This window comes from Vicia villosa, unplaced genomic scaffold (genome assembly GCF_029867415.1).
Source record: "Vicia villosa cultivar HV-30 ecotype Madison, WI unplaced genomic scaffold, Vvil1.0 ctg.000621F_1_1, whole genome shotgun sequence".
NCBI lineage: Eukaryota > Viridiplantae > Streptophyta > Magnoliopsida > Fabales > Fabaceae > Vicia > Vicia villosa.
The window spans coordinates 461,062-487,283 of record NW_026705279.1 but is presented as its reverse complement, the minus strand read 5'-3'; the positions used below and the strand labels follow the sequence as shown (position 1 = coordinate 487,283).

Genomic DNA, 26,222 nt, shown 5'->3' with positions numbered 1-26,222 from the left:
TAAAAAATGATTTAAGTCTATCTTTTTTTTTTTGCAAGCATTCGTATACGTTGTACTGGGATAATTCTATTTTACCTTAGAGAAGGTAAGCAAAAGGAGAGTAAGGCAAGCTAGTTCGGGGCGAACACATGGCTAACACATCTCGCTGCCCAAGACTGAGGTTGTAGCCTCCCGTTGATCATAACACGCACCCATTATTTACAGCATTCACCCTTTGGTCGCACCATTCACGCTATGTTGGGTTTGGTGAAAACCACTTATTACCCACTCATGAAACATGGGGATTGACGTGTCATAGGGCACTAACGGTATAGAAGTTCAGACAAAGAAAGTATCCACGCTCCCCACAAAATAAGGATATTAACGGTCTCACACTCCTAAGAGATGGGAGAATAATTGTTGCCTGGGTCCTAGAACTCATATCAAGAGATGTCAATAAATACCTCAACTAAGGAAGTTGAGAGGATATTCATTCACTTAGAAACCACATAGATACGGAGTTTTTCACCATCTCTGTGTGAGCTTGCTTTAACACCAACAACGACCTTCAAACAACTCTACACAATTAAGGGTTGACACTATTATACTCTTAACAAATACATATGTCATCATGGGATTGTGTGTGTTTTCTTGAGTAACTTTTTACTCTCGCCCTATCATAAGGATCATGCTCTCCATAGCCTTTATCGAGTAAACCTAAACACGTGTCTTTGTCTTAAGATATTTCAAATATGGACAGTTAAGTTTGGTTATTGGGTCCTAGAACTTCTTACTATATGAATTGAGTTAATGGTCTAATTATTAGTGAATATTTTCAACAAGTATATCTTTATTTTTTTTTTTAAATGAATATAAAAAATTAGTAAATTAAAAGGGAGAAATTGCTTGATATTATGTAGAATTGGAATTCAAATCCAAACAGCAGAAATTCTAGGATTATCCCACCCCGTTTCTTTAGAATCGAATTATTAGATAATAAAATTGCAAATCATACTACAAAAATAGTTTAGTTGAGCAGTATTGAAACGTTAATGTCACAACCCCCTTTACCTGACCACCTGCTAATCCCATCCTTGTTAAATTAAGCAAGCAACGTATGGGTTTTTACTTCGTAGTTGAATAATTAAATAATTGAATCACAAAACATCAACTCTTTTTTCCATTATATAACTCCACTAATTCCATTCTCTTGAATCAAGCAGCATCATGTATTTGTCATGATTATTGATTCACCCATGCATGCAGTGTCTTCCTTAAACCCCACGCCTCCTAAACCAGTCTCCCACCACGACATGCTTCCTTTCTTCAACCAATCTATGGAACTCGTTCCCAGTCCCCTCAAAACACGACGAACCCTTCACTCTCCTACACTCGGTGAACTCCTTAAACGCGTTGAAGATGCTCAAAACGACAACAATAATGCTCAACCACACCATGTTCTCGACCTTTCTTCACCCTCTTCTTCCACCACTCTCCCCCCACCTTTTTTTCTTTCTTTCACTGACTTGACTTACAGCGTCAAGCTAGACAGAAAGTTGACATGCTTTTCTTTCAATCAAAATTCTCTTCCAACGGATCATGAAACCGATACCAAACCAAATGGAACCAAGATTCTCCTCAACAACATCTCCGGTGAAGCAAGAGACGGAGAAATCATGGCAGTTCTCGGCGCAAGCGGCTCTGGAAAATCAACTCTCATCGACGCTCTCGCTGACAGAATTTCCAAAGAGTCTCTCAAAGGTACTATAACTCTAAACGGAGACGTTCTGGAGTCAAGTCTCCAGAAAGTAATTTCAGCTTATGTCATGCAAGATGATCTTCTCTTCCCCATGCTCACCGTGGAAGAAACTCTTATGTTCTCTGCGGAGTTTAGACTCCCTCGCTCTCTCTCCAAATCAAAGAAAAAAGCTCGTGTCCAAGCTCTCATCGATCAGCTCGGTCTCCGCAACGCTGCCTCAACAGTCATAGGAGACGAAGGCCACCGCGGTGTCTCAGGTGGAGAACGCCGCCGTGTCTCGATCGGCACAGACATCATCCACGATCCAATCATTTTATTCTTAGACGAACCAACATCCGGACTTGACTCCACCAGCGCATACATGGTGGTTAAGGTCTTACAGCGAATTGCTCAAAGCGGGAGTATCGTCATGATGTCAGTTCATCAACCAAGCTACAGAATCCTCGGATTGTTAGACCGTTTGATCTTCCTCTCTCACGGCCAAACCGTCTACAGCGGTTCTCCGGCGAGCCTCCCTAGTTTTTTCTCCGAGTTCGGTCATCCTATACCGGAGAACGAGAACCGTACCGAATTTGCACTGGACCTAATCCGCGAGCTTGAAGAAACTCCGGGAGGAACCAAAGGTCTTGTGGAGTTCAACAAAACATGGCAGTTGAAAAATCAACCACTCTCGGCAAACGTCGGAGCCAAACTGTTGTTAAAGGACGCCATCAGTGCGAGTATCTCAAGGGGAAAATTAGTCTCAGGAACTAACGGTGGAAACGAAAACGGAAACTCAACCGCTTCAGTTGCCACGTTTGCAAATCCATTTTGGATTGAAATGGCGGTTATTGGAAAACGTTCTCTAACAAACTCCCGTCGGATGCCGGAATTATTCGGAATCCGATTAGGTGCAGTTCTGGTCACCGGAGGAATATTAGCCACTATCTTCTACCATCTTGACAACTCACCAAAAGGTGTTCAAGAGCGTTTAGGTTTCTTTGCCTTCGCCATGTCAACAACCTTCTACACTTGCGCAGAAGCCATTCCCGTTTTCCTCCAAGAGCGTTATATTTTCATGAGAGAAACAGCCTACAACGCTTACCGTCGTTCCTCTTACGTCCTCGCTCACTCCATCATCTCCCTCCCTGCACTCGTCTTCCTCTCCTTCACTTTCGCCATAACTACCTTCTGGTCGGTCGGACTCGCCGGCGGGACATCTGGTTTCTTGTTCTACTTTTTAACCATTTTAGCTTCTTTCTGGGCAGGGAGTTCCTTCGTGACGTTCCTCTCCGGCGTAGTTTCTCATGTGATGCTTGGTTTTACCGTCGTGGTTGCCATAATGGCCTACTTTCTTCTCTTCAGCGGATTCTTCATCAGCAGAGACAGAATTCCACCTTACTGGATATGGTTCCATTACCTGTCACTAGTGAAGTACCCTTATGAAGGAGTGCTTCAGAATGAGTTTGCTATTAACCCACCAAGATGCTTTGTGAGAGGGATTCAGATGTTCGATAACACGCCGCTCGGCGATGTTCCAGGGAGTTTGAAGGTGGAGCTGTTGAAGAGCATGAGCAGGACGCTTGGGATTACCATAACGAGCGACACTTGTGTTGTTACAGGAGAAGATGTACTGAAGCAGCAGGGGATCACGCAGCTAAGTAAATGGAATTGCTTGTACATTACCATTGCTTGGGGTTTCTTCTTTCGCTTCCTCTTTTACTTGGCGTTGCTTTTTGGAAGCAAGAACAAAAGGAAATAAGCTCAAAAGTTTGTATAGTAGTATTTGTTACATTAAAATTTGTGTTCCTTCCTATAACATTATTGTACTAGTAATTATTAATCACGTCCAGAGTGCAGCAGAAAAACAAACCGAATAACTTCATTTATCATCTTGATCAAGGTTAATTAATTGATTACTAAAAGCTTCTTGTGCTTATTTTTTCTTTATGAAAAATTGTGATGATTGTATTGCTAGAATGATTTTACTTTTTGAATGGTTACCTTAAATAATACTTGTGTGGTTTATTTACATGCTCAATCTTTCTGGGTTAATTTTTTTACTCGTAAAATTACACCAATAAAACTTTATTAATGAAGATCAGTAAAGTCTTGGTGACTTGGTTGAATTGTGACAGTTATGCATACCGATTGCCCTCTTTATTCTTCCATGATTGCGAGTTTATATAATACTTATGATATTTTGTGTATTTAATACTCATTGAAAGTCATCAAGGTCATTATTCCTCTCATTGAGCATACCAATACCAATTAATGGTCATTAAGGTCAAAGTTCATGTACTAGTATATTCACAAAGGATATACAAGAGGCAGAGCAATATGCACTAAGGAAGGTAAATAATATTCAATGCCTAGAGCAGGGTTACTAGTCGCTCATTTATCACAACACACGTCTATTGTTTGGTACACTAGCTCACTTATGAAAACGTGGGAAATGACACACCCGAAATGGTATGACAAAAAGTCAAAGAAGGAAGCCATGAGAGTAGAAGGCGGTTACCACCCTCTTAGGTCCCGAGAAATAGGCCCAAGGGATTCACACAAATACCTCAACCATTGAGTTGAGATGGGACATTCAATTGATTTTCACCATCCATGCATGAGTTTACTCTAACACCATAACAACCATAAAACACTTAGACAACCCTACACATCTAGGGATTGTCGTTCATTGTACTTTTAGCAAGTACAATTGGCGCCCACCGTGGGGCTGATAAAACTAACTTGGATCATTCTCATCATCATTCACCACTCATTTTCATCATCTTCCTCGAGAGAATGGAAACACCAAATTCAAATATTTCTCTTAACACCATCGGAGCTTTCGTCGATGGTAAAAATTGAGTTCTTCTCATAAAAAAATGCTAGATAGGTTTTGGCGGAAAAATTCATACCTGCCGTCTGTAAAATAAACTTGGAAAAGGAGTTTAAGTAGAAAATCACTTTCTCCAACGAGGACGCCATTTGCATCACCCCTCATAATATTAATCACATGGTAATTACAGTACAATATGATAATTTAGACGTAAATCGAGTACGGATTGTTCCTGATAGCTCAGCAGACGTCATATTCTGAATTGCCTTTAAGAGGCTCCGACTTCACCTAGAAGATATCCAAACATTCCAAGGCTCCTTAGTTGGTCTTTCAAGCGAACATATGCCGGTGAAAGGCTACATAACACTTGAAATAACTTTCGATTTGGAGGCCACCGTTAAGACCGTCAAGGTGAAGTATCTAGTAGTAGACGCCAAATCCCCCTACAATGTCATCATGGGACGGTCTGTGTAACAACCCGATTTTATTCGCTATTATTTTAGTAATTATATTATTTGATGGTGTTAATAATTATTTATCTATTTAGTTATTATGTGATATAATAATTATTTAAGTATTTAATTATGTGTGTGTTTGTGTTATTTGGCTTAATTAAGTAATTAGAGAGATTTTAATGATTTGTGCCTAAGTGGTAGAATATAACATAATAGATGGATTATGGGTTAAGCCCATTAAGATAAGAGATAGTAAGATTAGATATTAGGGTTGGAGAATCATAACTCATTTTGGGGGAGAAAGAAAAAATAGAAGAGAGAAAAGCTCAAAGGGAAAGCATTTGAGGGAAGAAGAAAAATTATAGAGGAAGCCTCAATTTTCGGAGCAAGTTTTAGCAGAAAACCACCTTGGCAAATCGGGCGTATCTCTCAACCCAACCGTTGGATCGTTCCGATACTTGGTCACGGCATTCCTGACTCATAAAGGTAAGTTCTGACCGGAGTGATTTTCATTTTGAGGGTTTTAAGTTCGTCTGATAAGCCGATTTCCGAACTGGTTTTTAGGCGTGTCTCCAAATGATGTTAGAAAGGATTTCTTTTGGAGAAAATCTTAGAGCTATGGTGAAAGAGTCCATATTTACCAAGGTAAGGGGGAGAATCCTTATTATTAATGGGTTAGTATGATTGGGTCAATGGATAAATTAACAGGATTAGGTTTGTTGTTGGTTGAATCCATAAAAATGTCCTTTGATTGTGTTGTTGTTAAATTGTATACTGAGTTCATAGAATATGTTAATGGAAAAGAGAAATTGATTTAGTAATAGGAAATAAATTACTGTGTAGGAAGTAGAAATTGAATTTGAAACAATAATGGAAATTTTGTGCGTAGTGGAAATGAGGGAAACAGAACAAAATGAGGAAATGGTGGGAGCCTTGCCGTTCGGCAATGGGACCACGACGGTCGGTAGTATAGCCCATGACGTGCGGCATTGTGTAGGAGAAGGGGATGCCGACCGGCACACCCCACTTATGCCATAATACTTTCGTTTTATGCTATTTCATTGTGTTCTATTATTTTGTTTTCTTTTCTGTTTTATACATGTGTCCTGTTCTATTTCATGTTTTCATACTGTTGCTTAAGAAACATATATAATGGTATATTACAATAGAAATGAAACATAATTATGAGATGAAATATAATTGAAAGAGTAGGATAATGAATTGTGAAACAGTAGCACAAGTAGAACAAAATGCCCTGTTACAGTAGGATGCTAGAATTTGGGAATGGAATAGAAACAAAAGTGAATTGAAATTAATATAGTGTGATATTAATTGGTTGGTTAAATTAATAGTTGAATTAATTTCAATAAGTTTATTTGATTGGGAATATACTTGGACTTGAATAGATTATTCGTTTTGTCGGTAAATTGCGGTGTTTTGAGAATTTGACCGTAATTGTGTTTTGGTTGAATATTTATATTGAGAATAATATATTGCTATGCTAATGATGTTGTTTTGATATTGTTCTCTGTGGGTAGTCGTATGGCATGAATCCTAGTGATTAGATGATGTTTGCGAAAGCGTGTATTCATATATATTTTGGCAACCGCGGATTAACATGAGACAGTATGATACTAGTGTTAATTGGAATTTGTGTTCGTATTTTATAATTGGCCTATATATGTGAATAGTATATTTGTTATGAATGTGTATGTAATACGGTGAACTGACTTTTATATCGATCGAAATGTCGCGGTTAAGCATGAGTCGCCACCGACTTTTATTTTATCCAAACTAAATCAGAAAGGCAAAAAGAAACAAAAAAAAACCTTTTAAAGAAATCTGAGTTCGGGGGGTAATTTATGCAAAGGGAAGGTGTAAGGCACCCTTTGCATCCATGGTTTTCCATGGGCTCTTAATTGCTTTGCTTGCTCGTTTGTCTTTAGAAAAAGTAGATGAAAGAAAAAAAGTGGACTTTAGCTCGTAAATGAGCGTAGCCAGTTTTTGAAGAATTGTGAGAAAGAATATGAAAATTGAGCATTGCAAGGCAATTAGGGGCAATTACCTTAAACTCAGATGATAGGTCTCTTTTTAGCCTTTCAGAATGAAAGGGTCAATCCTTGCCATAAGAGGGCAGGAAGCCTTTCGTTTGGAGGTTGAAGGGTCGTCGAGTTATCGTTCGCCCAAAGACTGACCCATGCCATAGAGGGGCAGGTAGTCTAAGGGGAAGGATCAGAATAAGCCTTTTCGTAGGCAGCCAGAAGATACCTCAGCCTTTTTCCGTAGGCAACTTCCGAGGGTCGAGGTCATATTTGTGTATCGAAGGCAGCATCATTTAGGGTCGTATGACCTTTAATTATCGAGGCAGCATGGCTGAGGTATCCTCAAATTCGAGGGACATGGCTTATTCTGCAAAAAACACAAAGGCAACAGGCAACAGGCAACAAGGCAACAGAGAGGTTACCCAAAAGCGTGCGTGTGTGCACCAATCACGTGATTTGATTCAGTTATTTATCTTGTAATTAGTCATTCTAGGTTCAATTCGAGGTTATCACTCCCTAAATTACTAGCCACGCAGATAATGTAAGGCAAAAACAACAGTAATATGGGAGAGGGGACAATGAAACCAGTGGATCCCTTAATCAGGGTTTGACACAAGTAATAATAAAGCAGGGTTTAGGGTTACCGATACTCGAGGCTTTGGCAATTGGCAAACCCTGAAAAGGTGAAAAACAAAAATAGGGTGAGCGCATTATCGGTTCGGAGGCAAACATTACTAACCCTAAAAATAAAAAGATAAAAGGAATTAAAATAAATAAATAAAAGGCACTTAGCTTTGAATTTGATCTGACATGGTTGACAGTCGGAGGAAGTCTCGGGGTTAATCCTGAAAAATGGCAAAGGCAACGGCAGAAAAATGTGAGTGTATTACCAATTCATTGGCGATTGAAGCTAACCCTATTTTAATTAAAAGAGGCAAAATAAAATGATATCAAATAAAATATGAATTCAGGAACTTAGCTTTTCGATTGGCACGGCGCATGGGTGAAGGATTTTGGTTAACCTTGAGATCTTGTGTGGCTCCCTTGTGAAGGTGCATGGTAGAGGTGCAGCTCTTGGACGTTAGATCTGGATTATCGGAGATCTCGTGGTGAGAGTGAGGATGAATTTGCGAATACCCCGAGAATAGATAAGCAGTTCAAACGTACCTCGCAATAAACAAGAAAATGATAGTATGAATATATAAAATTATGAATAATGACAAAAATATGAATAAATATTATCAAGAATAAATCTAACAATTGAATTATATGTGAAGTTAAATTTTTAGTGTTTTTTGAATGGGTTAGATGTTTTTAGTAATAAGGAAAAAAAACTAAACTCTAAGATAACAATTTGTTTATTTAATACATGATGTTTTTTAGTATAATGAAATAGTAAATATTGAATTAAAATTCTAATCTATAAAATGTACCACATTTTGTTAACAAGAAGAACATGTCTTGTTTTAAAATGCTAAAGATCTAACACCTAATGTAAAAACAAACAAATGGGTTTGTTATACACATGTAATCGTAACAGTACGCTAAAATAGGAAAAAAAAATGGCACAATTATTAAATAGAAATAATAAACCAATATAACTCTAATTTCTAATCTCAAGGGTTCATGGAAAAAGTATCACTTATCAAAATTAAATAATTAGAAACCAAAAACGAAAAAAAAATATACCAAATTATGATGGAAATAAAATCTGACGGGACTTCTTTCTCATTCACGCTTGCCTTCCTCTTTTCTCTCACAGAGCCAAAAAAAATCCTCTTCTTTCAATTCCCAAAGCCTCAATCTAAATCAAACAAACAAACAAAATCATAGAGAACAAGAAATCAACAGTGATTAGAAGAGATTAATCGACCGTATGTTCGTGGCACTGCGTCGGTGGAGGGTTGTTGGTGCGATGCTGATGATGAGGCGCCGGAATCTGTAGGTGGTTCCGGTTTGGATGCGGCGGCTGGGCGATGAGCGTATCGGCCGGAGGTTGTCGGTGCTGTCAGATTCACGGTTGTTGCGATTCCGGCTGTTGGTGCGTAGGCGTGAATTCTTGACCTCTCCTTCCTCAATTTCTTTTTCACCAAAATCAATTTCTCTTACTACAAAGGGCAGAACCATAATGATCTTCCCTCCATATCTGTCTATCTATCTTCAACAAGAACCCGAAATAGATATCAGTCAAAAAACAAATCGACATCGAAAGACGACATACCGTGTTTCCATCGTAGATGCGTGGCGGTGGTGTAGTCGTCGGCGTTGACTGGGCCGGAAACGGCGGAGCTGAATGGTGGATCCACGGCGGAGATCTTTTGTCCGTGCTGAGCCTTCGATGTACGAGGGGCGATCGGGACAACTCCACGCGGTGGTGATATGGATTCTCCTTCTTCTTGTTTCCTGTAACTCAGAACAACAACCAAAGAAAGAAAAAAACAAAATTTTGCACAAATTATGTTATATGGTGTTGCAACCTTTGTATTGTGCTGTGATGGTTTATAATAAAGGCTTATTCTGAATGTTGGTGCTAGAATCTTTTCTTGCAGGCTCCATGAAGTTTGGTGTAATTGAAAAAGGTGATTTTTTGTGAGAATGAGAAAAAATAAGGGTTACTTGTTGTGCAGAAAGAGTATCGAGAAAATAAGGGTTAATTGTTAGTTGTTATTGTTACGTGAAAGGGTTTATTTACAGAGTAGAAAGAATGTTCAAAAAAGAAGGGTCACGAAATTGTCGGTAGTGAGAGCCGTCCCCTAAAAGTGTAGAAATTGTGACAATTTATAGTGTAAAATTAGGTTAACAAAATTGGAAAGATAAAATTCAAATGGATCAAAGTAATTAATAAAATATTCGTAAATTTAGATTTTTATTATTCTAACTAATTTAAATTGATTGTTTTCTAAAATATAAATATTATTCTAAAATGCAAAGAAAAGCAAAATCTTTTTTTTTTAAATATTTTTAATTTTTTAATAAAATATGAATAAAGTAAAAAAGGTATTTTTAATAAACAATGAATATGAAAATAATACTTAAATATATAAAAACATTTTTTGTGATTTTTTGAACAAAAGTGAAATAAAGTTAGAATTAAATAAAAGGGAAAAATGTTAGAAGTGAGATTCGAACCAGGGACCTCTCGCTATTGTGCTTTTCACGCTCAAATTCTTACCAACTATGTCAATTCATTTATTCGAAATAAAATGACGTTTGTAAATATATGAGGGCAAATTTTGGGGTATGACAGCTGCCCCTGTTCAATTTTCTTAAACCTGAAGATGTAGAGTGGTTTGTATGTCAGTCGGTATCTGAAGGTGGAAGATTATTGAACACTAGAATACCAAGAAATTTGCCCTAGCTAAGGCAGGGACTTTTGTCGGAGATGGGCTTTGAAGATGCCATCCAATAGCTGTTGGGGTATTGATTATTGCGAGGTTTCTGCTTCTAGCCTTTGAATGTTGATTTTTTGAGGAACCGTCTGAGGTATTGACTCAAGTCTGAATTGGATTATTTAAGGAACCGTCAAAGGTATCGACTTAAATTCGAAGCATATCACTGAGGCACCGTCAAAGGTATCGACTCAGATATGAAGGTAGATTGTATAAGGAACCGTCAAAGGTATCGACTTACATTTGAAGTAGGTTGTTAAGGAACCGTCAAAGGTGTCGACTTAACTCTGCATTGGATTATTAAGGAACCGTCAAAGGTATCGACTTAATTCTGGAAGGTTGTTAAGGAACCGTCAAAGGTGTCGACTTAACTCTGGAGATAGATCATTAAGGAACCGTCAAAGGTATCGACTTAAATTCGAAGCATATCACTGAGGCACCGTCAAAGGTATCGACTCAGATATGAAGGTGGATCATTAAGGAACCGTCAAAGGTATCGACTTAACTTCCAAAGGTAGATCATTAAGGAACCGTCAAAGGTATCGACTTAAATCTGAAATGTTGATCATTAAGGAACCGTCAAAGGTATCGACTTAATTCTAAAAGGTCGTTAAGGAACCGTCAAAGGTGTCGACTTAACTTTGAAATGGATTATTAAGGAACCGTCAAAGGTATCGACTTAATTCTGAAAGGTCGTTAAGGAACCGTCAAAGGTGTCGACTTAACTTTGAAAACAGAGACAGCAATATCCTGAAAAGTAAAGGTTAGTTTTCTTATGTCATGATGCATGTGTTATGTAATGAGTACCTCAAAATAAATGAGAGACTTTGTATGTTTATGAGGTGATGTATGCGATGTATGAATATGTTTGTGCCGTATGGTATGCGAAATATGATTTATGTTGTCTTTTTCGAGAAAATAAATCTCTATGTCTTTGTGATTTTGACGTCTGGTCTTGTCTTGAAGATGTTTAGCTGGGGATTTATGACTTCTGCTTGGGGATGAATAGTAATTTGATGGATCCTGACTGGGGATGAAAGATATTAGTAAGCCATGTTGGAGAAGAACAAAGTGTCGGTGGTGTTGAAGATGTCAACTCTGTTGGGGATGTGATTTTATGAACCTGGCTCTGCGGGGATGTGATTTTATGAACCTGGCTCTGTGGGGATGTGATTTTATGAACCTGGCTCTGTGGGGGGACATGGGTGTCTTGAGAGTTGCCCCCAGTATTATAGCACTTGTCATTCCTGGATCTGTGTTGATTAGAACGTGCCAATGAGTGTTAATCGAAGATGTCAAACTGGACTTGCATAGATTTGCCCCAGTTAGCAGGAACTTTGGTAAGATTCGCCTCGCGAGGACTTTATGAAAGGTACACTATGGGTGATATGCTCCCAGCGCTCATAGGCTCAAGACAATGTCCCATGTTGATTGGGGGTATCTTTAGGTATACTTGGATGCGTGCCCCTGATTGCTCGAGTATCCATAAGAGATTCTCGGAATGTTGACTTGATTGCCCCAGATTGATTGGGCAAAACGGGCCATGCCCCTTGTATACGTAGAGACATCGCTTCTCGGAGTAATTTTGTCTATCGGGATAACTTTCAGTCATTAGTTGTACCCTGTGCAAGTTTTTTCTGATGCTAACTTTTGAAATTATGTAGCAGAATATGTTTAATAATGAATTCGTGAGATGCAATGCATACGTTTGTCTTGAGTTTTTTTGAAACATTTAAAACAGGATGTAATAAAGCATGACATTTGTAAAAGCATGATATTTGTAACAATGTGATGTTTGTAAAAAAGAAATATCAACTCAGCATTTTTGGTAAACCTTAAGGAGTCAGGATACCCTTTTGGTGACAGTACGCTTTCGAACTAACCATGCTTCAATTAGGACTTTCAAGGGTTGTAACGTGGCTTGGTTCACGGTTTTAAGAAACAAAGGATAATGGCTCAAAGTTTATTGTACCCACCCCTCTTCGTGATGATCTTCAGTCCTAAGCTCAGCTAAATCAAACTTATGCATTCAGGTTCCAAGAGACTTTTGGATTTGCACCTTTGATAATGATGATAGTTCACAAGCAAAGATAACTTTTGAGATGGCAGTCACTTCTTCCTTTTGGTAGTTACAACATTGTGTTGTTCAGGAACTTATTGACTTCTCTGTTTTCATCCTTTTGATATCCCTAATTTTTGCCTGAACTGTTTTTTTTTTTTTCTTTTTAGATTACAGTCAGCGGGATGCCTTGATTTTTGCCTAAGTCACCTTTTTGATTTTTGACTTAGCAGGTTTTTCTTTGTATATATGTTTTTTCATTTTTTTTTTGAAAGATATTGACTGCCTTGCTTAATGATTGGTGAACCATCATTGGCTTTTGATTGACATCTCCAACACTTCTTTGATGTGTGCGGATGAACGCTTGTGATTGAAACCTTTGTTGAAAGGTGTACTGAATGATTCTCTTAAAATAGAACGCACAGCAAATTAACTGAGAACTACCCTGCCCCAGGTTATAATCAAGGGTTTTATTTAGTACAAGAAAGAAACTTCTTCTTCTTAGGCTCAAAAGAGGTTGACGAGGGATTAACATCCTTATATCTCCACTGTTTAGGAATTGAAACAATGCCTGTACATCGTCAACATAGTCCGTCCAAAAGCATACTGTATGAGATTGCGGTATCGTTTTCGTCATCCTCCCTCAAAAGGCTTACAGCTTAGCAGGAGTTGAATAAACACAAAACATATGCAAAGTAAATACGCAATTTAAAATGAGTGATAACGAAATAATGTATCCAAGACAAACATATGCAATGCACTGATAATGATTATTAAAACAGATAATGTCTATCATGATTCGAATGTTTAAACAAACAGAATAAAATTTGCGCATGAAAGTAAATCTAATGATTAAAAGTTCATCCACTTAGACATTAATCAGTCTTGTCGTGATTAGGCATAGGAGCGGTGATCACCACAGGAGTTCTCGGATGGTTGAATTCAATTTCTCCAGCATCGATTATGTCTTGAATCTTGTTTTTCAATGACCAGCAGCTATTTGTATCATGACCAGGACTATCAGAGTGATATGCACACCTCACATTAGGATTATAGCTACGAGCAGAAGTACTAGGATTCTTAGGGGGGTCCTTTAAAGTGATCAACTCCGACTTTAGTAGGTGTTGTAATGCTTGAGCCAATGACATATTGATCTTTGTGAATTGACGCTTAGGTACATCTGACTTGCGTCTTTGTTGTGGAACTGGTGTAGAGATCACAATTGTCCCCACAGTTTGGTTATGTTCATTGCGACCTTTCCGATTGTGCACAACATTAGTCAAGTGGAGTTCCTCAGGTGAATTGAAGTCAATGATCTTTTCATCGATTAAGTCTTGAATCTTGTGCTTCAATTGCCAACAATCCTTTGTATCATGACCAGGACTATTTGAATGATAAGCGCATCTCGCATGGTACTTATACCCAGGAGTGGGGTTGGTAGGAAATGAATATGGAGGCAATAGAGTTATCAAGTTCTGATTGAGCAGTTGTTGCGGAACTTGAGACAACGGCATGGATAACAGAGAAAATGATCGCTTAGGCTTGGATCTTTGATTATCTTGACCACCTTGATGCTTATATTGATTTTTCTCTTTCTCGATCAGAAGTGGCTTCAATTCTTCTTGCCCCTTGGCCAAGTGAAAAATTATTTGGTTATTCTGAGCTTGAAGATTTTTGACAGATTGTTCGAGATCCATTATGCTGAAATAAACAGCGAGGAAGGATGAGAGACCTATTGTAAGAAACCTGTTATGTGATGTTATGGATGCAAATGCAATGTTTTGAAGGATCTATAGGAATTTAGTTAGCAACATTAAAAAATGATTTGGTCGCGTCTTTGTCTGAAGAATTCTGAATTTTGTCTTTGAACGTCTTTCTTTGAGAATCAAGCTCACCATATCGAGTGGGTCATCGCCTCTGATTCGGGATACTTCTGAATTTGAAAGCACATGGCTAGAGGAAAATAAATCCTCTTGCCCCTTGATTAGGTACCGTGTCTTTGAATTGGAAGGTATACGGCTAGAGAAAAATAAATCCTCTTGCCCCTTGATTAGGAAATCAACCTTTGATAAGGGCACCTGAAATTGTGCGCCCTAAATTCCTAAGATCCTTAAAAGGGTTAGTTAAATCATGTTATGCTTATGATGTCATGATGTTATGCGAATGCAGTTCATTAGGCATAGTGTGGGGTAGTAAGGACAAACAAGTCCTTTTAACAAAAACCTGCGATGAAACAAAGGTTAGTAGCAAACGCAAACAAGTCACACAAGTCACACAATTTTGCCTTATGGTTAGGCTTGCACGTGGTCTATAGGTATATACCCTCCCCCTGAAGTTTAGTTGGTTCAAACCTGTCCTATATAAAGATCGGGTTCTAGGGAGCTCATATCATTGACCTTTCTCGAAGGCGCTTATCTCAGTTCGGCAATCGAATCGCCAACCGAAAAGGTCCTGAAAGTCCAGTCCATATGAGTGTAGCTTCGAGTATCAACCAACTTCAGTCGGAACCAAAGCCAGCCATCTCGCTACTTTCTAACAGGCTAAAGTCAAGTTCGACTAAGGTTCTAAGGGCGAATTAGTGCTTAATGACACCACGCGGCAGCCAAGCATTTCCTCAGGTCGGATCCCAAGGAACACCAGGACAAACCAATGTGTCACACTAACGATGGCCATCAGATCAACCACATCAGTATACGCTGTGCAGTCTCCTTGATCTCATGCCATATACCTAAGGTACTCAGATCCGGGTTAGGATCTTTCACACAGCAAAATACCCAAAACAGCCCTGCAAAATTAAAGCAAACAAAGCAAACAATAGAAAACATTTAAGGTGAATCCTAAACTTTTAAGGTAACCCCTCTTTTATCGAAATTTATCCCCAGCAGAGTCGCCAGTTCTGTAATACGGTGAACTGACTTTTATATCGATCGAAATGCCGCGGTTAAGCATGAGTCGCCACCGACTTTTATTTTATCCAAACTAAATCAGAAAGGCAAAAAGAAACAAAAAAAACCTTTTAAAGAAATCTGAGTTCGGGGGGTAATTTATGCAAAGGGAAGGTGTAAGGCACCCTTTGCATCCATGGTTTTCCATGGGCTCTTAATTGCTTTGCTTGCTCGTTTGTCTTTAGAAAAAGTAGATGAAAGAAAAAAAGTGGACTTTAGCTCGTAAATGAGCGTAGCCAGTTTTTGAAGAATTGTGAGAAAGAATATGAAAATTGAGCATTGCAAGGCAATTAGGGGCAATTACCTTAAACTCAGATGATAGGTCTCTTTTTAGCCTTTCAGAATGAAAGGGTCAATCCTTGCCATAAGAGGGCAGGAAGCCTTTCGTTTGGAGGTTGAAGGGTCGTCGAGTTATCGTTCGCCCAAAGACTGACCCATGCCATAGAGGGGCAGGTAGTCTAAGGGGAAGGATCAGAATAAGCCTTTTCGTAGGCAGCCAGAAGATACCTCAGCCTTTTTCCGTAGGCAACTTCCGAGGGTCGAGGTCATATTTGTGTATCGAAGGCAGCATCATTTAGGGTCGTATGACCTTTAATTATCGAGGCAGCATGGCTGAGGTATCCTCAAATTCGAGGGACATGGCTTATTCTGCAAAAAACACAAAGGCAACAGGCAACAGGCAACAAGGCAACAGAGAGGTTACCCAAAAGCGTGCGTGTGTGCACCAATCACGTGATTTGATTCAGTTATTTATCTTGTAATTAGTCATTCTAGGTTCAATTCGAGGTTATCACTCCCTAAATTACTAGCCACGCAGATAATGTAAGGCAAAAACAACGGTAATATGGGAGAGGGGACAATGAAACCAGTGGATCCCTTAATCAGGGTTTGACACAAGTAATAATAAAGCAGGGTTTAGGGTTACCGATACTCGAGGCTTTGGCAATTGGCAAACCCTGAAAAGGTGAAAAACAAAAATAGGGTGAGCGCATTATCGGTTCGGAGGCAAACATTACTAACCCTAAAAATAAAAAGATAAAAGGAATTAAAATAAATAAATAAAAGGCACTTAGCTTTGAATTTGATCTGACATGGTTGACAGTCGGAGGAAGTCTCGGGGTTAATCCTGAAAAATGGCAAAGGCAACGGCAGAAAAATGTGAGTGTATTACCAATTCATTGGCGATTGAAGCTAACCCTATTTTAATTAAAAGAGGCAAAATAAAATGATATCAAATAAAATATGAATTCAGGAACTTAGCTTTTCGATTGGCACGGCGCATGGGTGAAGGATTTTGGTTAACCTTGAGATCTTGTGTGGCTCCCTTGTGAAGGTGCATGGTAGAGGTGCAGCTCTTGGACGTTAGATCTGGATTATCGGAGATCTCGTGGTGAGAGTGAGGATGAATTTGCGAATACCCCGAGAATAGATAAGCAGTTCAAACGTACCTCGCAATAAACAAGAAAATGATAGTATGAATATATAAAATTATGAATAATGACAAAAATATGAATAAATATTATCAAGAATAAATCTAACAATTGAATTATATGTGAAGTTAAATTTTTAGTGTTTTTTGAATGGGTTAGATGTTTTTAGTAATAAGGAAAAAAAACTAAACTCTAAGATAACAATTTGTTTATTTAATACATGATGTTTTTTAGTATAATGAAATAGTAAATATTGAATTAAAATTCTAATCTATAAAATGTACCACATTTTGTTAACAAGAAGAACATGTCTTGTTTTAAAATGCTAAAGATCTAACACCTAATGTAAAAACAAACAAATGGGTTTGTTATACACATGTAATCGTAACAGTACGCTAAAATAGGAAAAAAAAATGGCACAATTATTAAATAGAAATAATAAACCAATATAACTCTAATTTCTAATCTCAAGGGTTCATGGAAAAAGTATCACTTATCAAAATTAAATAATTAGAAACCAAAAACGAAAAAAAAATATACCAAATTATGATGGAAATAAAATCTGACGGGACTTCTTTCTCATTCACGCTTGCCTTCCTCTTTTCTCTCACAGAGCCAAAAAAAATCCTCTTCTTTCAATTCCCAAAGCCTCAATCTAAATCAAACAAACAAACAAAATCATAGAGAACAAGAAATCAACAGTGATTAGAAGAGATTAATCGACCGTATGTTCGTGGCACTGCGTCGGTGGAGGGTTGTTGGTGCGATGCTGATGATGAGGCGCCGGAATCTGTAGGTGGTTCCGGTTTGGATGCGGCGGCTGGGCGATGAGCGTATCGGCCGGAGGTTGTCGGTGCTGTCAGATTCACGGTTGTTGCGATTCCGGCTGTTGGTGCGTAGGCGTGAATTCTTGACCTCTCCTTCCTCAATTTCTTTTTCACCAAAATCAATTTCTCTTACTACAAAGGGCAGAACCATAATGATCTTCCCTCCATATCTGTCTATCTATCTTCAACAAGAACCCGAAATAGATATCAGTCAAAAAACAAATCGACATCGAAAGACGACATACCGTGTTTCCATCGTAGATGCGTGGCGGTGGTGTAGTCGTCGGCGTTGACTGGGCCGGAAACGGCGGAGCTGAATGGTGGATCCACGGCGGAGATCTTTTGTCCGTGCTGAGCCTTCGATGTACGAGGGGCGATCGGGACAACTCCACGCGGTGGTGATATGGATTCTCCTTCTTCTTGTTTCCTGTAACTCAGAACAACAACCAAAGAAAGAAAAAAACAAAATTTTGCACAAATTATGTTATATGGTGTTGCAACCTTTGTATTGTGCTGTGATGGTTTATAATAAAGGCTTATTCTGAATGTTGGTGCTAGAATCTTTTCTTGCAGGCTCCATGAAGTTTGGTGTAATTGAAAAAAGTGATTTTTTGTGAGAATGAGAAAAAATAAGGGTTACTTGTTGTGCAGAAAGAGTATCGAGAAAATAAGGGTTAATTGTTAGTTGTTATTGTTACGTGAAAGGGTTTATTTACAGAGTAGAAAGAATGTTCAAAAAAGAAGGGTCACGAAATTGTCGGTAGTGAGAGCCGTCCCCTAAAAGTGTAGAAATTGTGACAATTTATAGTGTAAAATTAGGTTAATAAAATTGGAAAGATAAAATTCAAATGGATCAAAGTAATTAATAAAATATTCGTAAATTTAGATTTTTATTATTCTAACTAATTTAAATTGATTATTTTCTAAAATATAAATATTATTCTAAAATGCAAAGAAAAGCAAAATCTTTTTTTTTTTTTTAAATATTTTTAATTTTTGAATAAAATATGAATAAAGTAAAAAAGGTATTTTTAATAAACAATGAATATGAAAATAATACTTAAATATATAAAAACATTTTTTGTGATTTTTTGAACAAAAGTGAAATAAAGTTAGAATTAAATAAAAGGGAAAAATGTTAGAAGTGAGATTCGAACCAGGGACCTCTCGCTATTGTGCTTTTCACGCTCAAATTCTTACCAACTATGCCAATTCATTTATTCGAAATAAAATGCCAATTCATTTATTTGAACATGTGAAATATATTAGATAATACTATTTACATGAATATGCGAGGTGTGATGAATTCCTATGATTGTTAATTAAATCATTGTACTTTATTATACTTTCTTCATAATAATTTGAATTCTCACCCTTCTGATTGAATGTTTCCATTTGTTGGTAACGTGCAGGTTCCGAAACTTAGTAGCTCGTGCGAGGTTAGCCGGAAAGCATCCGAGTTTGTTGAGTGATTAGGTAGTGAGTCAATGCTCTGGTCATGTAACACTGAGTTGGGAATTAGTAGTATTGAACTCATGTTTTGTTTTGGATTTGCATTATGATACTATCTTTTGAACATGTATGTTTGTGATTTGTTGTTGAGAGGCCATAGTGTCGAATATCTTGGATATGACGTTATATTATGTTGTGGATTATTATTGAGATATGATTATGGTATGGAACATGATCATTTATGAAATTCATGAGTATTTATTATTTTCCGCCGTGAATGCATATTCTTGATGAATTATGACAAGTGAAATGTGTTACCTTGATGACCAAGAGTAATTGTATATTTGATGATGAATGATGTTGGTTTTTGGAAAGCTTTTAGTTTTTGGAAACGTCGATGTGACGCCCTTTGTTTATATGCATACTTATTTACTCTGATTATATGTTTAAATATTTGGGGTATTAGAAAGGGGTGTTACAGTATGCCCTTAACCTATTAGGGGCAGTCTTGTCCATCCTTCGTTTAAGCATGAAGTATATGCTACCTAACGAACGAGTTAGGATGGTGTATGGGGATCAAGAGGTTATCCATAAATGTTATCAAAATAAACTAGAAATGAGAAGGGAACAAATCGTCGTTGTCTCCACCCGACTTCCATGAAAGAAGGAAATAGAGGTCAAAAAGTTGGATCTTAGATTGGAAGTAGAGAACAAAAGGCTCACCCCAGTGAGGCCCTTTGACTTGGTTGAGCTAAATACTGGAATGGCATTATATCGACTCACCTTTGATTATACAGTGAAGTCAATCTCTCAAAGAAGGCGTAAAATGGGCGAAGAGAAGAGAGAAACCATTGATGAATAGGTCTAGAAGCTGAGAAGTGTCAATTTTATAACAGAGGTGAAGTACCCATCTTGGCTAGATAACGTCGTTTTGGTGCGAAAATCCTCAAATAAATGGTGCATGTGCCTTGACTTCACTGAGTTTAATGCCATTTTCCTTATAGATTCATATCCACTACCCAACATTAATCGTCTAATTGATGGATCCGCAGACTACAAAACCCTGAGTTTTGCGAACGCCTATTTTGGCTATAATCAAGTAAAAATAACACATTAATAATACTTTATTCATGAATGAATATAAAATGATGGTTTTAAATTGATGAAAGTTCATTGTAAAATTTAAACAAACACATGGTGTGCATATATGTGACTATGATAGAGTAACAATAAATTAAAAGAGATTAGATAGGAGGGGGTTTACATGGTGAATATATACACAACCAAATCGCAAACCCTTCCATCTGTACTTATGAGAAGAAGAAAAAGTAACCAACAAATAAATAAACTAGATGATTCACCTCTTACATGAGCAATGAGCACTCGGACATAAGCTGGGTAAAGATGTTGCGACCCAGATAGAACAACGACGACAAATATGGAAAAGGTAGACAGTGAGATCCATTTCAAACACCATGGCCGCCAACAGGGGCGGATCCATACATTACATATTGGTGGGGCTAAACAAGAAAGAAACTACAAACTAAATCAAATTAAAAATAAAAAATAATATTGTTTAATGCAATACATTACAATGAAAATAGTCTACCATCCATTTCTTGAAAATGAGCTAAAATAACATCATTGTTAATTGTTCAAAGAACATCTCTTTCTATAAAAGTTACAAGACGATCATTTAACCACTGATCACTCATTTTATTACATAACTGACTCTTCACAAACTTCATAGCTGAGAAAACATGATCCACGCTTGTAGTTGCTATCGACAAGACTAAAGCCAACTTTAGAAGCTAAGAAACCATATTAAATGTGTTGCACTTATTTGTTTCCATAAATTTTGCACAAAGATATGAAAGTCCTTTTAAATTTGCAAATTTTGGGTCACTTTGAATATTTCTAACATAATTTTGAAGTTGATGTCGCACCCCAACGAGTGTCACCTTAGCGAACTGAGTTACTTGTTTGTCCCAAAGCAGTTCTTGTCTCTTGTTAGAAGATCGTATGAAATTAACAAGCATGTTGACCTTACCAAAATAACCACTAACATCTTTGTGATCCTTAGCACATGCAACAAGTGCCAATTAAAGTTGATGGGCGAAACCAGAGGCGAAGCTAGGGCCCAGCTAGGGTGGGCCATTGCCCAGGCTGTGGCCCAAATATTTAACTCATGTGCTAGCTGTTGTGTTGTACAATTTAACTTTTTTTATTTTTGCTTTCTTATGCCACATATCGAATTGTAATAGGCCAGATGTTTTAGTAAAAAAAATGATAATAACAAGAAACTAGTGTGGACCAATATTGGGCCTTGGCCTTTATTTTTTCCTTTTCTATACTTTCACTAACCTACACCATGATTATGAATTAGAACTCCTTATATTTTAATTTTATTTAGTTTCATCATTTATTTAATTTAGTTTATAATTTTAGCTAATTAATTAATTACTAAGGTTAGATTAGTTTTTAATTAGATTAATTTTCAAGTTTGATGTTGATAAGCTTGTCCATTTTATTGATATTTATCATGAAGACTTTTGTGATGATGATCGTTGAACAATAAGGGATTAACTTGAAAGTTATGTGCTTCAAGTGAAAATAAATGCTTCATTTTCCACTTGTGAAGATGTTCAAAATTTGGCTATGAAGATGGTTCAAACTAAGAAACATTTGGTATTTTCATTGGCTTATAAATTTATTGAGTTAGCTTTGATATTACCGGTGTCGACAGCATCCGTTGAAAGAGCTTTTTCAGCAATGAAGATTATCAAGTCTAAATTGCACAATAAGATCAACGATGTGTGGTTCAATGACTTTATGATATGTTACATTGAGCGGAAGATATTCAAGTCCATAATGATATTGATATTATTCAAACATTCACCGCAAAGAAGTCTCGGAAAGGACATTTGCCGTGATTTTATTTAACACCCTATTGTAAGGTTATCTTTCAACTCTTTTATTCTGTTTGATTACTATTTATATATTATATACAATAAGTTTGCGGTATTTAAATTTTTGCTCAGGCTTTATAATTTTTTTGGCTTTGCCACTTGGCGAAACAATGCACATAATAAGCAAATGGATTCTCATTTTGGATTAAAGTTCTCAAATCACCAAACTTATCTCTCATTTTATCTTAGATTTTCAATCAGCCATACATAGATGTATCCAAGCCAAATAAAAAATTGGAGAAAAAAATGAGGGATTAACAATGAGAGGAAGAGTAAAATCTTAGTGAGATTTGAGAGGAAAAAAATTACAATAACAATGTTATGTGAGAGAAAGAATCAATAATTTTATTTTTTTTCTTTTACTATATAATGTTAAAAAAATAAAATTTTGATATAATATAAAATTTACTGTCCGCCGTTATGTAGTGTAACCTACCATGCTATGGTGTTACTTACGACTGATGTGAGAGGAGAAAGAGTAGTTTGAATTTTTTTCTTTTGCAAATTACTCCCAAGTCCCAACTTAATATCTCTATATATAATATAAAAAAAATTAAAAATTCTAGTGGGGCTTTAGCCACACCCAGCCTATACATGTGTCCGCCCCTGGCCGCCAACGAGTTCACCTTTCAGAACTCTTATGTCTTCTATTGTTGCGATTGCGTCTCATTCCTCTTTTGTGAAATCCACCGGGAAGCAACATCGTGATAGAACCAGGAGGATTAAGAGTGTTTGTGCCTCTGGATGATGATGTTGTTAAATTTCTCACGTAGAGGAAGTTGTTCATTCTTCACCGCGTGGGATGGCTTCTTTAAGTGTGAAATGAAGACAATGATGGTTTTTAGGATTCAACATAATCCTTTAAAATAATATGTCTTTTGTATTTCCATCTTCCCTCATGTCTTTCCATCTTCCGATGCCTTGATGAGCAGAGTGAGAAATTTATTATTGCATTTTAATTAAGGTAATTGTGTTTAATCCAAAATAACCCTATTAAATTATCAACAAAAAAACCCTATTAATTTAAAAATTCAAACTAACTTAAAAAAAGGGTGATTAAGGTATTTTGGTAGCAGATCATTTTTATAAATAAATATTAGATTAAAAAAATGTTGTTGATATACAGATAAAGTGTATATCCGAATGCATGTATATAGAATGCCTATGTAATATAAGAGAATTTTTTTTTTTTCATAAGGGTGCATGAGCACCAATAAAGTACAATAAGTAATCCCCACTAAATTTTATAGACTCAATCCAAGTAAATACAACCCATCTGATGTTTGGGCCACACAAAAACAATGTTGTTGAAGGCTAATTCAACATCTAAGAAGGGATGATAACTCAAACCTATTAAAAGTTTATGATTCAAATTCTAAAATATTGGATTCGTCTCATTGAACTTCAGAGTTCTGGCTCCTTGTCGTAGTTGCATAGGGTGATTTTAACAAGAAGTTATTACTTGGCAAATAAATTAACATTGAGATTTTCGTAGGGATGCAGATTGATAAATTATATTCTATTATACCGCATAAGGTTTTATGCCAGGAGCACTGGAGGTGAGAATATGTACTATAAAGTTGAGACTCCAAAAGGAGAAAAAAATCACCTCCTTTGTAGATAGATTAACGTTGATATGTAGAGTCAAGCACTACTAATATGAAATTAGTATTTGGGAGGAACTTCAGTTCTTAATAAATGATAAATATTATTCTTTTGCCTTCCAAATGCGTACTTCTACACAAAAATACAATTTGTGTTCCATCTAGAAATACATTTCGTGGTTTTTTTAGCAACACGGAGTTAGAAAAAGTTGTTAAGGGGAAAATAAACTCATTATCCTTTAAGCAAACCTAAGTTTGATAACATGCTTATGTCACCCGACAATGTTCAATTTCTCTTTCAAAAATTGTCATTTTTCTTTGGAGAGCGGGTGAGAGTTAAAATAAAGTATGAAAATTACTTTACATGTTTTTTACTGAGTCCAAATTTCTGTTGATTTTGTAGTCATCATATCATGTGTAAGAAATATGAGTATAATCACAATATTAAGAATATTAATAAGCATCAAGCATCTGACCTCTAAATTATCACTTATCTATATAACTAATAGATATGTGTTAGCAAGATTCCAGTTTCTAACCATGAATCTATGTTAGCATGATTGCATGCAAATTGCAATGCAATTAATTTCTTCATTAGAAACCATGACTTTGATAATAAGATTACATGCAATTATATTATCCTCAATTTATATTCATGTATCTAGTTTCAATCTATGAAAACAAATTAACAAGATTTCATGTAATGCAACCAACTACTACAAACCGTATTATATTTCAATATAAAACCTCTATCCATAAAATTATGTTAATGAATTTATGTTGGTTTTACAAATATGTCAATACAAAGCATGTATCTTAAAATGATAAATAACCACTACAAACACATTCACAAATTCATGAACTGGAGGAGGGGAAATATAGAAAGATGATATTTACCATTTGTGGTGTAACAAAACCATCATTATGATAATAACCTATTCTCGCTGGAAGCTTTGATTGGAAAAAAAGAGCACCTCGATTAAGGAAACCTACAATATATGAATAAAAGGAAGTTAAACAGGAAGCAAAATTAGCACTCATGTTTAAAACAAACAATTATAGTTAGAAAAAACCTGAATAATTTGTTGGCAACATAGAAAGAATCGTCATTTGAGATTCAAATATTTCATAGTTGATCATAAGTCATAACCAATTCAAACTTGCAAACTTTTATACATACATCAATAATGTTTTTTCAAAATGAATAACTTTTTCTCTTTATGCTTTTTCTTATGATACTCAATTGACATGTATGGTTTTAAGTTATGGTTGTGGTTCTGGCAACACTGCAAAATAATATATTTTAGTCAAATTAAATCAAATATTGTCATTTTGGAGACCTCTTAAACCGTTATATTATGGCTGCAACTACGATTGTAGCCTCAATTTAGAACTACATTTTGATAGAGAAAAAGCAATATGATGCAAAATATAAACATTTCAAAAAAGAAGGAAATAAAACAAACTTGAATCTATCGAGAGCTCACGAAAGTGATTCTCATCATTCAAAGTGTTTTAAACATATATCTTAAAAACTTAAGACAATATTGGTTTGAATAAACAACTTAATTAAACGTTTTTTAATGCCTAATTATCATAAAAATGACAAATAAGCACTTATCAAATAAGTGTTTATGTACAAGCTATTTCTATAACAAATGATAAATAAAGTCTCATGGATTTCATACAAACTACAAGTTACTGTTAAGAGCCCCACATAGGCTCATGCACCATGTTGCGAAATAGTGGTGAGCCCCACATAGGCTCATCCAACAAATATTGCTGAACATATGTTTATAAGTAGGGACAATCATCATTTGAAAGTTTTACCCCAAATCCATGCACTTGTCCCCATACCCTTACATTTTATGATATATTCCAACTATGACCTTGTATGATTTTAATTAACTTACCATTTTACTTTTTACTATTCATTCAAGTTTTTTGAAAATTTGAAAGAGTTTATACCTCCACAAATGTGTACCGGATAACTGTTAGAAATGTCATATGATATGTATTTTTTGTTTATCGGATAACTTGTAGTTATGTTATCCGATTTGTGTTTTATATTTAGTGGAGAAGTAATTGAAAAGTTATCCAGTTTGTAAAAAAAAATCAAACTGTACCGGATAAATTTGTACACTGTTACCTGTTGTAGATGAATTTATGTACCAGAAAACTTATTTTTAAGTTATCTGGTGATCTATGTTTTATTAATTGGAAAACTTAATGGTAAGTTATTCGATAGTCATTTTTAATGATGCAACTATGGAAACTCCTTTACAAATATGCATGAAAAACCAAATATGCGTAGATATCTCTGATGTATTCTCAACTACACAAAGATTCTATACATGAGAAGAGGTGTTAATATGGATTAAAGAGGTTTGAATTAGAAGTAAAATAATTGTTATCATCACTCGTTTAGATACCGAAACAAACAAGAGAGGGAGAAACAACAAAGTAATATTTGGCTGATAAATGTGGAAAATACAAG

The 26,222-nt window shown here is 36.3% G+C and overlaps 1 protein-coding gene and 1 long non-coding RNA gene across 2 annotated transcripts; one reads left to right on the top strand and one right to left on the bottom strand.

The window, feature by feature from the left end:
• The first annotated feature begins 1,059 nt into the window (after positions 1-1,059).
• Positions 1,060-3,728, top strand: LOC131629862 (ABC transporter G family member 20-like). Its single transcript, XM_058900666.1, has one exon. The coding sequence runs from the start codon at positions 1,218-1,220 to the stop codon at positions 3,477-3,479; it is 2,262 nt and encodes a 753-aa protein (XP_058756649.1). The 5' UTR covers positions 1,060-1,217; the 3' UTR covers positions 3,480-3,728.
• A 3,024-nt stretch (positions 3,729-6,752) lies between these two features.
• On the bottom strand, positions 6,753-18,517 carry LOC131629863 (uncharacterized). Its single transcript, XR_009292138.1, has 2 exons — positions 8,740-18,517; positions 6,753-8,217 (listed from the first exon to the last, which is right to left on the bottom strand). It is a non-coding gene; the product is annotated as an uncharacterized LOC131629863 (long non-coding RNA).
• Positions 18,518-26,222: the final 7,705 nt, after the last annotated feature.

What these genes read in the sequence shown, in the direction of transcription:
- LOC131629862 (XM_058900666.1), top strand. Translation starts at nt 1,218, where the DNA reads ATGATTATTGATTCACCCATGCATGCAGTGTCTTCCTTAAACCCCACG.